This window comes from Phodopus roborovskii, unplaced genomic scaffold (assembly GCF_943737965.1).
Source record: "Phodopus roborovskii unplaced genomic scaffold, PHOROB, whole genome shotgun sequence".
Lineage (NCBI taxonomy): Eukaryota > Metazoa > Chordata > Mammalia > Rodentia > Cricetidae > Phodopus > Phodopus roborovskii.
The window spans coordinates 13,310,551-13,324,735 of NW_026126459.1; the positions used below are offsets into that span (position 1 = coordinate 13,310,551).

Genomic DNA, 14,185 nt, shown 5'->3' on the forward strand with positions numbered 1-14,185 from the left:
AGCAGTGGCACCAATGTCACAGCTCAGCCCATTCATGCTCAGGGCACCATCGGCCCGTCTGTCCCTGAGCACCACCCTGAGAAGATGGAGCTGGTAAGTATTCACAATGCACCCTTTTTTCTGGGCCCCAGTATCTACACCTCGCACCAAGTGTTCCTAGCTCACCACAATGCACTGGATGAGGCAGTAGCAGCACCCTCAGACAAACTACGGAGGTCGTGTGATCACTGTCCCACCCAATCTCGCCCCCTGGAGGGTTTGCTCAACTGCTGGACTCAGCCACCTAGCTGCGGTGGGCGATGGTAGGTGGCAGAACTAGCTCAGAGGAAAGGGCCTTGAAGCGGCGCGGTTTGACAGCACGAGCGCCTCCTGCAGAGCGCGGCGCTGCTGGCCGCTGAGCCGTCCAGATGTACGCGGAGCCAGGGTGTGCCTGCGCGAGCGAGCAACGAAAGCAGTTACCTAGGTCACAGCGGGCGCGAGGAGTTGTTACGGGTTCCGGACAGCGCTCACCGCGGTACAGCCACTGACCCACGTCGACCAGCAGCTCGGCACCCACTCCCGGCCTGATCGGCTGGTCCGCTCCGCCGCGTTCCGCCCCGAGCTCGTGCAGCACACGGCCCAGCGGCAAGGCCAGGACGTGCTCCACGGTGCCTGGGGGGAAGGCGGTCTCTGAGGAGCTGCGGGAGGACGGACACACGAGGACAGGACCAGGAAGGAAAAGACGCGGAGAGGAAGTGGGTGGGGCCTCGCGCTGGAGGTTTCCGGTCTCACCGTCTGCGGGTGCGAGCAGCTCCTCTTGCTCCCAGGCGTAGGGCAGCAGCTGACGGCATTGCGTGGGGCTCCCGGAGCATAGTGCTCCAGCTAGGCCCGAGTCGACACCCTGCGCCGAAAGCATCAGCTGGAAGCAGCGCAACGCAGGCCATCGTCCAGCGCCGTGGCCTTGAGTTTCCGCCTATCCGCTAAGCCAAAGGGTGGTGCCCCCTGCTGGCGGGAGGGCCGGAGAGCAGAGGCTGAGAGCTCCTAGTATACAGATAGGTGGTCGTGACCACACCCCTCTCATCTAGCCTGATAACCAGGTCCAGTAGGTCCAGTGGCGCCGCGCCATCCAGGCAAAGCAATGCTGCTTCCACTTCCAGTGTATGGCTCACGCTGCGGCCCAGAGGGTTATCCATGGCAGTCAGGGCTGCAGCGACCCGCAGCCCTAGGCCCACTCTCTCGCTAACCTGGGGAGGCACTCAGTGTCCAGCAGGCATGATCAAATTCCATGTCTGCTGTATCTGGGTTAGGATGTCAGGAAAGGCTTGGGGTGGAGATCAGAAACCAAAACTGCCAGGCCTCAGAGGTGGTGGTGTGGGGTGGTCTTGTTCACCCTAAGTGGAAGGGCTATATGGAGGATTTCCCCAGGCCCAAGCTTGGGACAGCCTTGATTAGATAGGGTAGAAAAACTGGAAAGTGGGATTGCCAGTTGGTTCTACCAGGACTGTTGAGTGGGCAGAGGCAGGGATATGACAGAAGGTTCACATTCCTCTATAGAGAGGCCACAGAGGCTGGGTGGTGGTGGCACATGCCTTTAACCCCAGCATTTGGGAGGCCTGGTCTACATAGCGAGTTCTAGGACAGCCAAGACTACATAGAGAAACCCTGTTTTGAAAAGCAAAACAAAAAAGAAAGGCCACAGAGGCCCAGCATGGGATCACCAACATCTTTGCCAGCTCTTGGGCCTGCTCCTGGTCTGGCAAGACTGCAGTCCCCTCAAACTTAACATCCACCACCAGAGTGGACAGTCCCTCCATGACCTTCTTACTGAGGATTGAGGCTGTGGAGAACAGAAACATCGTCCCGGGGTATGGTACCTGGGGACAGGAGATAAAGGTGGCAGTGTCTAGTGGACTGTGTGTCAGTCAGGGTACCCCATCTCAGGTCACCTGTCCACAGTAGCTGTCACATCTCATGCAGCATACAGATTCTATCAGCAGGGACCAACTTCTCACTCTGGCCAACAGTGCAGCAGCCCACTTCCTCCAGCAAGAGCAGTGTCTGGGAAGGACCACTGACCCAGCAAAAGTTCAAAACATGGCCTGAGAGTGTCAGTCATCTGATTCTGATGACTGACCTGTGAAGGATCCTGATTAGAACCTGATTAGTTATGACACATTAATGATTAGCAGCTCATCAGTGTTTTCTACCATTCCCGAGTAATGGTACTGATCAAAGTTCTCTTGATGACTCTGGCCTATCTACAATCAATGACCTTTAGAATAGTCAACACTGACTAGTGACCCAGATAAACGTCCTATCCACTGATCATCCTGTGATTCTCCCTCAACCCAGATCAATGATAGATTAGTGGCCCACCTGCACCTGCTCTGGGCTCTGGGTAACATTGAACCCAGGAGTAGATTTCAGCTTGCCCAGTGTGCCCCCTGTGTGTCTCAGACCATGTCCACTGACCACTGGCACTGGGGTAGGAATACTGACTGCCCCTTGCTGCTCCCCTTGTCCACTTTTTTTTTTTCCCCCGAGACAGGGTTTCTCTGTAGCTTTGGAGTCTGTCCTGGAACTAGCTCTGTAGACCAGGCTGGCCTCTGCCTCCCTAGTGCTGGGACTAAAGGCGTGCACCACCAATGTCTGGCCCTTGTCCACATTTTCTCTCTCCCCTAGTAATAACTTCATCCGAAGTGACTTTTTTCAAGCAGGTAATATTTTCAAATATTTTAAACAGTTCATGTGGGTGCCCAATTGCTGGGAAGGAAAATAAATTGTACTTGGTATGGAGCAATTGTCAGTAGGGAAGGAGCTGGTGCTCATACTGTCTAGGACCCAAATCCAAGGGATGAGAAGAGAAAGACCCAGCTCTTCCTCTGAGGGTTCTGTTAGGTTCAGAGGCAGCTGTATACCACGGTGAACTTGGTCTGTACTGGGGGATAGGACAACCTGGATTCTGACTTTTAAGAGCTTTGAGCCTGGCTTGAGTGTAGGAGGTGCCTGTGAGTGGGTCAGAGATTTGTGGAGGTGGCAGTCACTAACTTGCATCCACATGCAGCCAGGGCAGGTGCCAGAACCAGGTTGACCTTGTCACCCATACCTCCTGTGGAGTGCTTATCCACAAGCTTCTGGTGCCAGGCCTTGGGCCACTCCAGTTGCTGCCCAGAGTCTGTCAGGGTCTGAGTCAACACATGTCTCCTCTATGTCCATGCCTTGCAGCCGAATGGCCATCAGCATGGCCCCTAAATGTGAATGTATGAGTGGTGTTCGCAGAGCATGGATGTGGGCCTGTGATGATGATGGGGTACTATGGATACTTGAGGTGTGTATGGGGCAGTTATAGGGGTCAAAGTTCAATTAGTGTGTCCTGTGCGCTTCCATCCATCACTGCATGCATGAAGCCTCTGATACCTGTTTCGCTCAGATGCCCTCCATCTCGTTTCAGGCGAATCATCTCAGGCAGCTGCTTGGGTTCCCCACTCCCTCTCCCTGAGATGGAACCAGCTGCCTCTGTGGTTGAGGGAGGTGGTAACATTGGAGCTGCCATTGCTCCAGCCTGCAGGGGATATTGAGACACTGCTGGTACCTGGCTCTCTCTCCATGTCCCTGAAGCCATGGTCACTTGTCCCAACCTTGCTCCTGGTGCCCATCACCGACACATCTTTCTCAACACCCAGCACCTTTCCTCCTTCCCGGCAAATCCGGCTTCCATTTCTCGACCTCACAACGACCCCAGTCCAGTACCTATTCTCAACTCAGGGGCCTTTACCAGTTTTCTGGATCTGGTCCAGTTCCGACCTGGCATCCCTCAGCCGGGAGTGAAGTTAGGTGCAGAGCAGACAAGCCACTGACAGAGCTAGTTCAGGTACAGTGGGCAGATGAGCAGCCCCAGTAGGCGGCACTTGTCAAGGTAAGGCCAATCACCACTTCAGCTGCACCCTATCTGCTACCTTATGGCCAATTTGGGGATGTTTCCGGGACCTAAGGGCCAGGACATCATGGTGCTCGGGATCCGAGTCCGCTCTGCCCAGGTACCTGGGCTCTTGATATCTATGGGTCCCCAGCACTGACCTACTGGTCGCTTGGTCCAGACAGTCCCAAAGTTTAGACGCCGCCGCTAAGGCTATAGAAGCTCGCACTCACCTCCTCCTCCCTCAACACCCTCCCCTACCCTTTGCCCAACCACCCAAAGAGAGAAGCAAACACAGCGCCGGCTTGAAAAGCTTTAAACAAACAACCGAGGGCCGGTGCACGCCTGCTGTGCCTGCTGTCGTCAGTCTTCTACGCGGTAAGGTATCATGGGGGCCAGGTAGTCTGAGTGCCTGATCCCGAAGCTCCAGCCACGAGGCTTCCGGTGCTGCGGGCCCAGGAGACACCGTTGACCTTACCAAGCCAGCTGTTCGGCTTCATACAAGGACTCTTGTTTCCCAGGGACCCTGTCTTAGACCTCATCCCCTGCCCCTTGACCCTGAACTCCAGACCACCTCATCCACGCTGTAGGTTGCGGGTCCTGGCTTCTGAGCGCTGTCTTGGGGTACCGAAGTCCGCGCCAGCATCGTGAACTGCGGGGCTCGAGTCTTGTAGACCCCCGGGTTCACAACGTGATAGGCACAGGGGCCTGGGGTCTAGGAGGACAGGAGGAGGGTGTTGGGCCCAGCCTCCATTCCTCAAGCTAGAGTCTCACTCTGTACCCCAGGCTGGCTTTGAACTCAAAATCCTCCTGCCTCAGTTTCCTGAGTGGTGGAATGCCAGGCATTCTTCACCACCCCCGCTTCACTGATTCTCTTGATTACTAGAGATGTTCAGCTGGCAGCCTTTTCCCCACCTTGCTGAGATCCTCAAAGCAGCTGCCCACAGCGCTTCGGCCATAGATGGAGTAAGTTGGGGCTGAGACTTTGCCTATGACACGCGGGCCCAAGAGCGAAGGCACAGTGTAGGACCCAGGGCCTAAGGAGGAGTCAGCAAGAGGTTATATTGGACCAATCTTTTTCCCTTTATGACAGATTGCCGGTTGGGGTGTGGGAAGGCCCCTGATGCTGGATCCAGCCCTCTGGCCTCACCTGGGGTTTGCTGCTTCGAGAGGATGCCCCAGTTTCGGGAAGCGATGGTATGCCGGGGAGCACTGGGGTACGTCGCGTTTCCCGCGCGTTCTGGGAAGTACCTGCCTATGGAATGGACCAAAAGTGTGGGCCAGTACTAGGGCGTGGTGGGGTGAGGTATGGGGAGCCTAGCCTTGGGAGACATTGGAGCTACAGTAAGGTTCAGGTTTCTGGGTTTGGGTAGGAGGCTTCCCGGATTCTGGGTTTGGGTGGGGAGTTTCCCAGTGGGATTCCTGGGAGGCGGTTCCACGTTGGGGAGACCGTGCCCCAGGGTGCTGACCCGGTCCCGGAGTGAGGAAGGGCTCTGTGTGGCTTAGGCGACCGTAGATGGAGAAGGCTGGGGCGCCATCCGTGCCGCGCACCGTCATGCGAGCGGGTACCAGGTAGCTCGGCCCCGGCCCGCAGGATGTGTGCTGCAAGGGCAGGCGCGAGCCGAAGGTGAAGGCGGGTGCGCGCGGCCGAGATGGGTCGTGCAGGATGTAACCTGCGGGAGATTCCCTGCGTCAACTTCCGCAGTGCCTAGCGACTGCCAGCTCCCCCACTCCCCTCCGTTCCCCTTTTCAGGAAGGCAGTCCCAGCACAGAACCTCTTATCTTTTTGCCTTCCTTTTTGCTCCCGGCACAGTCCTCCGGTTCCTGGATTCCAGGTACCAGTGCAGACCGCCCACAGTCCCACCTTCCCTATTTCCTCCCGGGTATCCGCCCTTGCTACCGGTGTTCGGTGGCAGCTTGTATTTGGGCCCCGGGCCTCTGTAAAGCGCCGCGATGGGGCCGCGGGGTCGATGTGGCCGCCAAGTGCCGACCCAGACTTCTGAGCCCATGGCGCAGGCGGGGCCGCTTATGGTTTGCAGCACCTGTGGACGGAATTTGTGGGAGACACTCTGCCCTAGCTCCACTCAGGACTAGCACGATTGAGGGCAAGGCTTAACACGTATCCCAGGGCACCGGGAAAACAAACAGTTTCCTAGGCTGGTAGGCGGGTGCACAGGGGCAGAAACGAGCTTCAAAACTACCTCTGGCCTCCTATCCCAGGGGCTTCAGAGCCAGTTTTTAATTAAGCACAGGCTGAGTTTGGACCCAGACATTGGAAAGAGAATGGCCTGGAGTTTCTGGGTGGGAGAGGCGAGGCGTTTTAGAGGTGTCAGGAAAGGATGTCTTGGGGAAGGGGCTCTCTAGGAGCTCAGGGCGCTTGGAGGGAAGGTCTGGAGATGCACTGCACTGACCTGCTGTGATGGTTACCCTCTTGAGAAAGCAAAGCCGGGCGGCTAGACAGCCCTCTCATCAAACTCTCAGACCCCATTATGTCCCATCTTGCTTCCTGGCAACCAGACCAAGTGCCTAGCCCCACCCTCCCAGGCCTTCAGCCATATCATGGCCTGCCACTGCTGAGACTGTGTGCTGGGTAGACATTAGGCTGGGCCACAGGCCAGCACACTCATTCCATAATTAGACAGAAACAAAAGCCAAGTTTAAGAATAAAGGAATGATACAGAAAGGTCAATTTAATTATGTAATCCCAGGAAATATTTGCAAAAGCTAATGTTATGGGTCAGAAAATAATACCAGTTGAATAGAGAGACAGCATTAGATCACATTCCAATACAGATTCCCAATGAACAATTTCTTAAAAGTAAACAAAATTAAAACTTTGGGATTAAAAAACCTCAAACCTTGAGTTACAAATGATACAAAATACTTAATACTTCAGAGGAAAACCATATAGGATATAACTCAAATTGTATTCAGAGAAAAATTTATAGCCCCTAAGATAACCTCAGTGTTAATAAAAATTTTAATGTTAGAATTAATGTTAGAACTTAGAATTTATTCTACAAGTGTGTGTGGGAACCAAAAACCAAACCAAACAATGCAAAAAAAAAAAAAAAAAAAAAAAAAAAAAAAAAAAAGGAAAGAAACAGTAGTAGAGTAAGCCTGTAGCTCCAACCTCCAACCTTCAGAGTTTGGGCAGGGGGAATGTCAAGTTCAAGGCCAACCTGGGATACATGGCTCAATAAAAGCAAAATGAAATGCAACAAAAAGATAACTAACAAAATAGGTGAAATGATAAATATCTATTTGTAAAAAGATGACACTTCAGGGAGCTTGGTATAAAGGCCAAAGTAATAGCCAACAAAATTAGACACAGGCCAGGTGTGGTGGCCCACACCTGATATCACTGTACTAGGGATGTGAAGGCAGGTAGGATCTCTCCCTAGACCAAGCTGGCCTCAAACTCACAGAGATTCACCTGCCTCTGCCTCCCGAGTGCTGGGATTAAAGGCGTGCACCACCAACGCCAGGCTTCTTCTTCTTCTTTTTTTTTTTTAAACTAAAAACAGGGTCTAATTAAATAGCTCTTGCTGTCCTGGAGCTCACTATGTAGACCAGACTTGCCCAAAACACATGAGATCCCTTTGTCTCCCCTCCCTGAGCCCCCACATGGCCCTCATTCTTTGTGGGTTTGTTTGTGTTGGTTTCTGCATTCACTTTCCCCTTGGTGACCTTCCTCACTCTTTAACTGCCCTGCATCTTGGGAAGCCGTGTGGAGCTGACAAGGTGCTGACTAGCCCATAAAGAGGTACAGGTATTGGGCTGGAGAGATGGCTCAGTGGTTAAGAGCACTGGCTGCTCTTCCAGAGTTCAATTCCTAGCAACCATATGATGGCTCACAACCATCTGACTGGTGCCCTCTTCTGGCCTGCAGGCATACATGCAAGTAGAACTCTGCATAATAAATAAATCTTTAAAAAAAAAAAAGGTACAGGGAAAGTATCAACTATATCTGTGGAAAGTCCAGGGTCTGCAAACTTACCTACAGAGTTACAGAATCAGAAACTGGGACAGAGAACAAAGGCAGGAAAGTCCTCTGCTAGTTGAAGTCCACCTTAAGGTGTAGGGCTCACCCTAGCCTCTTACTGTCACTTAATAGTTCAATGGGAAGCTGGGATGGGACCAGGCCAGATGAGATACTTGAAGCAGAGCACAGGCTAGGTGCCAGGGACGTTCTGGTCACCTCCTTGATGCCTAAGTCAAGGAGTCCTTGGGTCCATTGTGTTTCAGAGGAAGAAAATGTTCATTTCTTGTTGGGACAGGTACCTTTATTCTGGGGACTCCAGTCTCTTTTTCTAGGAGTCTGGTCTTTCCTGGTAAATGTCTGAAGACTCACTTCTGATATGGATTTTAGTGATGAGTAGATAGAGAAGCCCCTCCCAGAAATACCAAGCACTCATGCCTAGTGGAGTACGCCAGCCTGTGAGAACTAACCTGGGTGAGGAGGGGGATGGAGTGTGATTTGTTTCAGTTAGGGAAGGCTTAGGAGTGAGAGGATACCTAGGAACTAGACTGGTAGAGTACCTGGAACAGAGAGGGTTTCTGAAGGATATAGGTACAGGTGAATAAAGTGACTGCAGGAGAGGCAGGCTATGACCTGAGCTTTTCTGAGGCACATTGGGCCAGGTCAAGAAGTCAAAAGCCAGGAGCCTCTACCCACATTTAAATTAGGGTGGAATAAGCCTGGCCACAGAGGGGGAGATGTAACGTTTAGATTTTCTTCATTCTTTCTCACTTTAATTTTTCCCTCTTGACTGGAAAACAACCTTGGCTCTAGTTTTCTTGGAGCAGAGTTTAGTAGCTGCTGGAGGATGGAGGATAAGAAATCCACTTGCCCCACACACAGATGGTAACTCACATGACCCCCATCATCCCAAGGTCTCCGTTTGCAGAAATCACCACCCCCACACCCTTCCCTGATGGCCGAGGTGGAATTGGCCTCTCCGGTTTCTGGTAATTTCATCAGGGCTGCATCATGTTGCTGAGACACAAGATAACATCTCCCAGTGTGGTAACCCTTCCTTGTCAGAGCTCTTGTATAGCCTATAGGGTGTAGGGTGAATTTGGGAGGCGGTACGAGGGTTTTTAAAGCAGAAGATAGTGGGATGAACTGTGTATCCAGGAACACTTTTGTTCCTTGGACCCTGAGCAAAGGAGGGGAAAGGGGCTGGGATTGGGGTACACAACCAGGGTCAGCTGCTGTAGACCATAGGCTCTCTTGATATACATCCAACTAGGTTTACTGACAAGCTTGCAAAACTGAATGCCAGGAGGGCCTGGAGAGTCAGTCCACCTTAACAGGGCTGTCCTACGTGAGCTGCTGGCAGTGTTTTCTGCACAGCCAGCAGCCCAAGCTGGATGTGGGGTATGCATAGCTGCCAGCCAGAACAGGCTCTTCACAGCAGATCTGCAAATCGGCATCATGCTCCAGGGCGCTATAGAGGTTGGTGGGCCCCTCTGGGGCTGGGATGGTGATGGAGATGACGACTGGGATGGGGCTGTACTCACCTTGCTGGCACTAGCTGTGGTAGCCACCATAGCACTGGCTTTGCAGTGGTTTGGCTCCAGGCAGGACCAGGAGGCACAAGGATCAGCATCCATAGTGCCAGGTGTACAACCTGTTCAGGCAGGAGGAGTCAGGTTGGCCCTGCATCCGAAGTCCAAGGACAGTGATGCCAAGGAGAGACAGAGCAAAGGACAAGAAAAATCAGAGGATCCTGGAGATGGCCAGAAAAGACCAGCTACAGTGAGGGCCCAGGATCCAGAGCCATCAAGAGGCAGAAGTATGGCTTCAGATGCCTGTCTTTCGCTCAAGACACCTGGAGAGGTGGCCAGCAGAGGGATTACCCCAGCAACCCTGGGAAAGAGAAGAAGGGAGCCATCCAAGCCAGAAACTTCCTTCCAGGACCACCAAAAAGCGAGGGATATTCCTGTCCCCCTCACGATCCGCTTTACCCCCCGAAGTCCTAATAGCAAGACAGAGATGCAGGTGGAGGCAATTGGCACCTGTGGGGCAGCTCAGCTGGGCTCCGTCCATACAGAGCAACAGGACACCAGCCCCTGGCACCTGGCTGCAGGGCCTCCTGGGCCCCTGGGGAGAAGCCTAGGCAGCTTTCGTCGCCGTCGGAGGCCTGGTGCCAGCTCGGGAGACAGACCCCGCCGTCCTCTAAAGCTGGACCCCCTCCGCCTAGGCACTGTGGTGAGTGTGTGGGATGCTGTGGATATGGCAACTGCGGCCACCCAGGACATTGTCACCAGCAGTCCTCTTCCAGGTCCCTCAGCACTCCACTCAGACAGGGGGCTCAAGGGTCCTGAGCAGATGGGCCTAGCTGATGCTGTGGATAGTCGACCTCGGGTGGAGCCCGAGGACGTGTGTGGGAGGAGCAGCCTTCAGCACACTCCGGCCAGCACTGCAGGCTCAGGGACTAAGGATGGTGAGAGCAGAGAGTCCCTTGGCCCTAGGGAGACTCAGGGGATCCTGGCTGGTGAGGGAGCCTGGTCCAGGAAGAGTGGGACCAGCAACTTCAGCCCCTCCCAAGGTACCTGGTCAGAAGAACTGTGCCCTGGGGCTGGTGTTGCTGACCAGAGTAAGATGGGGAAACTAGGAGAGGACCACCGCATTGGCAAAGGGAGAGGGTCACATCAAGGCGAGGAAAGTGAGCAGATAGCTGCGCTTATCACAGATGTGATGAAGTCCACTGGTGGCTTCAGCTGCAACAACTCCTACAATCTTCCAGGCTCTTCTCTGACTCAAGACACTGAGTTGGTTCCATCCTCTGCCAAGGCAGTACATTCCAGACCTGGGTTTCTACATGCAGTCTCTACCCTTGCTCCTTTAAACAATTTGCCCCTGGGAGTTAGCCAGAGTCCTTCTGGTGGTGAAAATCTCAAAGCAGGGCCAGCTTCCCTTCCAACCCAAACTTTAGCTCCAGCAGATGCCTCAACTTCATCTCCAGGATCAATCCTAGCCTTATCTTCAGTATCACCCCCAACCTCAACCTCAGCCCCATCCTTAACCCCAACTCCAGTTACAGCCTTAACCCCAATCTCAACACCAACCCCATCCCTAGCAACATCCCCAACTCCAGCCTCTGCCCTAGTTGTAGCCCAGGCTCCTGCAGTAGATAGTGGGCTGAGGCCTGTGTCTAGGGAGTCTAGTGTGGGCCTCTCCAAGAGCTCCCTGGAAGGACGAATCTCAACTAGCTGGGGAAACCTTATTACCATGGTTCTCAGAAGCCACCCCTTCCCCAGGCAAGAAAAGGCTGATGGCAGTGCCCCAAGGGCAGATCCTCAGAGTCCTGCTGGGCCCAGCACATCCACACAATCAGAAGATAGACAGCCAGGTCCCCCCTCTGAAGGGGCCATCTCCAGCCTCCAGGACAAACATAGACCATTGTCAGTCTCAGTCACACCAGAGGGTTCAGGGAGCCTAGCTGAGGATAGATGTGAAACACAGCCAACAAGTGTGGAGATGAATGTGTCTTCTGCTCTAGACCCTAGAGGAGATGAAACCAAGGAGAAAAGTCTAGACTCTCTGCCCCCAGCTGCAAAGCCTGAGGCTGTCTCACAGTTCTCTGCACTGGCACAGCCTGGTCCTGTCCCATCTACTATGAAGCAGGATGTTCAGCCCATCCCTCAGCCTCGGCAACGGAGGAAACGTAGCATAGCTCAGAGCTCAGACCAGATACTCACTCATGAAGTATCCCAGCAGTCCCAGCAGCAGGTGCTAAAGGAAGGATCCAGACCTGCAGGTGGCAGGGAAGTCCTCACAGAGAAGCAGAAAGAGGCACAAAAGCTTATGGCTTTTCTGCAGAAGCCTGGTAGTTGGGGAGTGGTGGAGGGGCCTCAGAAGTCCTGCTCACAGGTCTCATCACCTACCACAACAGCGCTGTGGCCCCCAAAGCTAGACCTTGGCAGCTGCTTGGAGGTTTTGGCCTTTGCTCAGCAGCATGGAGAGTTGGGCTTAGCCCAGGATACCTATGTTCTGATGAGCAACAACTTGCTACATGTTCTGGGAGACCCACACCTCTACCGACAGCTGAGTGGAGCTGACAGGGAGCGGATCCTGAACCTGCGGACCTGCCAGGGTCAGACAGTGCTGGGGGTCCTTGTGCTGCCCAGCCTTTATCAGGTGAGCCACTCAGGGCTCACAAGAGGCCCTCTTGGGGAGGAGGCTCCTGCCACCAGGCCTGAGCATTTGCATCTTCACACATATCTCCATGTGTTCAACCCACAAGAGAATGTCTGGCGGCCCCTGACTCAAGTTCCAGAGGAGGTCCCACTCCGGGGATGTGGTCTTTGCACCATGCATAACTATCTGTTTCTGGCAGGTGGTATCAGAGGCTCTGGTGCCAAGGCTGTCTGCTCTAACAAGGTGTTCTGCTATAATCCTCTGACCAACATTTGGAGCCAGGTCCGGCCCATGCAGCAAGCCCGGGCCCAGCTCAAGTTGGTGGCTCTGGACGGGATGCTATATGCCATTGGTGGTGAGTGCCTATACAGCATGGAGCGCTATGACCCACGCACAGATACCTGGACCTTGAGAGCATCCCTCCCCGAGGGCACCTTCCCTGTAGCCCATGAGGCTGTGGTCTGCCGAGGAGATATCTATGTCACAGGGGGGCATCTCTTTTATCGCCTGCTCAGATACAGCCCAGTGAATGACTCATGGGACGAGTGTCCCTATAGTGCCAGCCACCGACGCTCCAGTGATATGGTGGCACTAGGGGGCTTCCTATACCGCTTTGACTTGTTGCGGGGTGTAGGTGCTGCGGTCATGCGCTATAACACAGTGACAGGCTCCTGGAGCCGTGCTGCCTCCCTGCCACTGCCTGACCCTGCCCCACTCCACTGCACAGTATTGGGCAAAACCATTTACTGTCTCAACCATCAGGTCACAGCTACCTTCACAGTTTCCGAGGGGACTGCCCAGTTCCAAGCCAAGGAGCTGCAGCCCTTTCCCCTGGGAAGCAAGGGGGTCCTCTATCCATTCACTCTGACTTTGCCCCCCAAGACCTGGTTACAGACCACACTCTGAGTGTGTGTGGGGGGAAGCAAACCCTAGAACTTGTTAGTGCTCTCCAGAGAAAGCCTTTTCTGGGTGGTTTAGGTGGACCTGAGACATGCGAAGAAGCCTAGGAGCAGAACTTTCTATTCTTGTGCCCTAAGCTCCCCTTTGTCAAGTTAAGGGTTGTTCATTATCTCTGAAATGCAGTCCCCTTTACTCTCCTCCCCCTTGAAGCTCTGGCTCCCTCAATCCCCCTAGGCTCCTTCTATTCCTTGTTGGCTTTGGCACCAGGTCCTACCTGCTTAGGACGTCTTGGCTTCATCACAACTCTGTCTGTGCAATCCTTTGGTACTTGCTGGAAACCTCTTTGAGCTTCCTATGTTCTCCCAAGATGGAAAATGACAAAGAGTTCCTCAGGAAACATCCCCACTCTGGGATTTTTGCTATCCTGAGGCTTCATAGGAACCTGGGTCTGACTGGTGGTTGTACACACCTTAGCCCCAAGTACTCAGGAGGCAGAGGATCTCTGTGAGTTGGAGGCCAGCCTGGACTACAGAGTGAGCTCCAGGACAGCCAAAGCTACACAGAGGAACCCTGTCTCAAAACAAAAATAAAAATAACAACAACAAAACGAGTCTGGGCATGAATGGCACTTGAGTATCTTATCCCTTGATTGAGTAATCACTCTGCTGCCCACAGTCCCAGCAGATTGGGTCAGGACTGTTTGGTACCTCTTGAGCCTCTCTCAAACTCTCTGAACCCCCATGCACTTCTTTCAAGTTCTCTAGATGAGCCCTGGTTTTACTTTATACCTGTTGTTACCTGTGTGAACCAGAAGAGGCATTTAATATTTCTCTGGACACCTGTCATTCAGGAAGTCCATGGAGACAGGATCCCCTGGCCTGGTGCCTGAGCAAACCTCATTGGAAATTACATGCCTCCTTCTCTCACCCACTGAAGCCCACTGTAGGCAGGGGGATAGGTCTGAGTACTCCTGCTTGTCCTGGCCTGCAACCTGGTTTGTCCCAACCGAACCATTTTCTGCATTAAAAAAAAAAAAAAAAAAAAAAAAAGAAAGAAAGAAAGAAAAGGAAAAGAAACTTAGAGGCTGGAGAGATGACTCATGGTTAAGAGCACTGGTTACTCTTCCAGAGGGCCCAGATTTGAGTTCTAGAATCCATAGTGGCTCACAATTGTTGGTAACTTCATTCCCAGAGATCTGACACCCTCTTCTGGTCTTTGTGGGCACTGAATGAATACATATG

At 53.3% G+C, this 14,185-nt stretch overlaps 3 protein-coding genes across 3 annotated transcripts; 1 reads left to right on the plus strand and 2 right to left on the minus strand.

Moving 5' to 3' along the window:
• Positions 1–2: 2 nt before the first annotated feature.
• Tymp (thymidine phosphorylase) lies at positions 3–3,648 on the minus strand. Its single transcript, XM_051189645.1, is given in 14 exon segments — positions 3–342; positions 345–398; positions 401–430; positions 511–651; positions 772–981; positions 1,052–1,223; positions 1,698–1,821; positions 1,914–1,965; positions 1,968–2,037; positions 2,362–2,453; positions 2,575–2,578; positions 3,024–3,177; positions 3,179–3,236; positions 3,349–3,648. Coding segments are annotated over 14 exon segments (1,473 nt in total). The 5' UTR covers positions 3,602–3,648; the 3' UTR covers positions 3–283.
• A 547-nt stretch (positions 3,649–4,195) lies between these two features.
• Odf3b (outer dense fiber of sperm tails 3B) lies at positions 4,196–6,462 on the minus strand. Its single transcript, XM_051189647.1, has 7 exons — positions 6,307–6,462; positions 5,796–5,937; positions 5,365–5,568; positions 5,046–5,150; positions 4,811–4,932; positions 4,470–4,610; positions 4,196–4,342 (listed from the first exon to the last, which is right to left on the minus strand). Exons 2-7 carry the CDS (start codon positions 5,902–5,904, stop codon positions 4,259–4,261), a joined length of 765 nt encoding a protein of 254 aa, XP_051045604.1. The 5' UTR covers positions 5,905–5,937; positions 6,307–6,462; the 3' UTR covers positions 4,196–4,258.
• A 2,687-nt stretch (positions 6,463–9,149) lies between these two features.
• Klhdc7b (kelch domain containing 7B) lies at positions 9,150–12,950 on the plus strand. Its single transcript, XM_051189648.1, has one exon. It carries the CDS (start codon positions 9,177–9,179, stop codon positions 12,948–12,950), a length of 3,774 nt encoding a protein of 1,257 aa, XP_051045605.1. The 5' UTR covers positions 9,150–9,176.
• Positions 12,951–14,185: the final 1,235 nt, after the last annotated feature.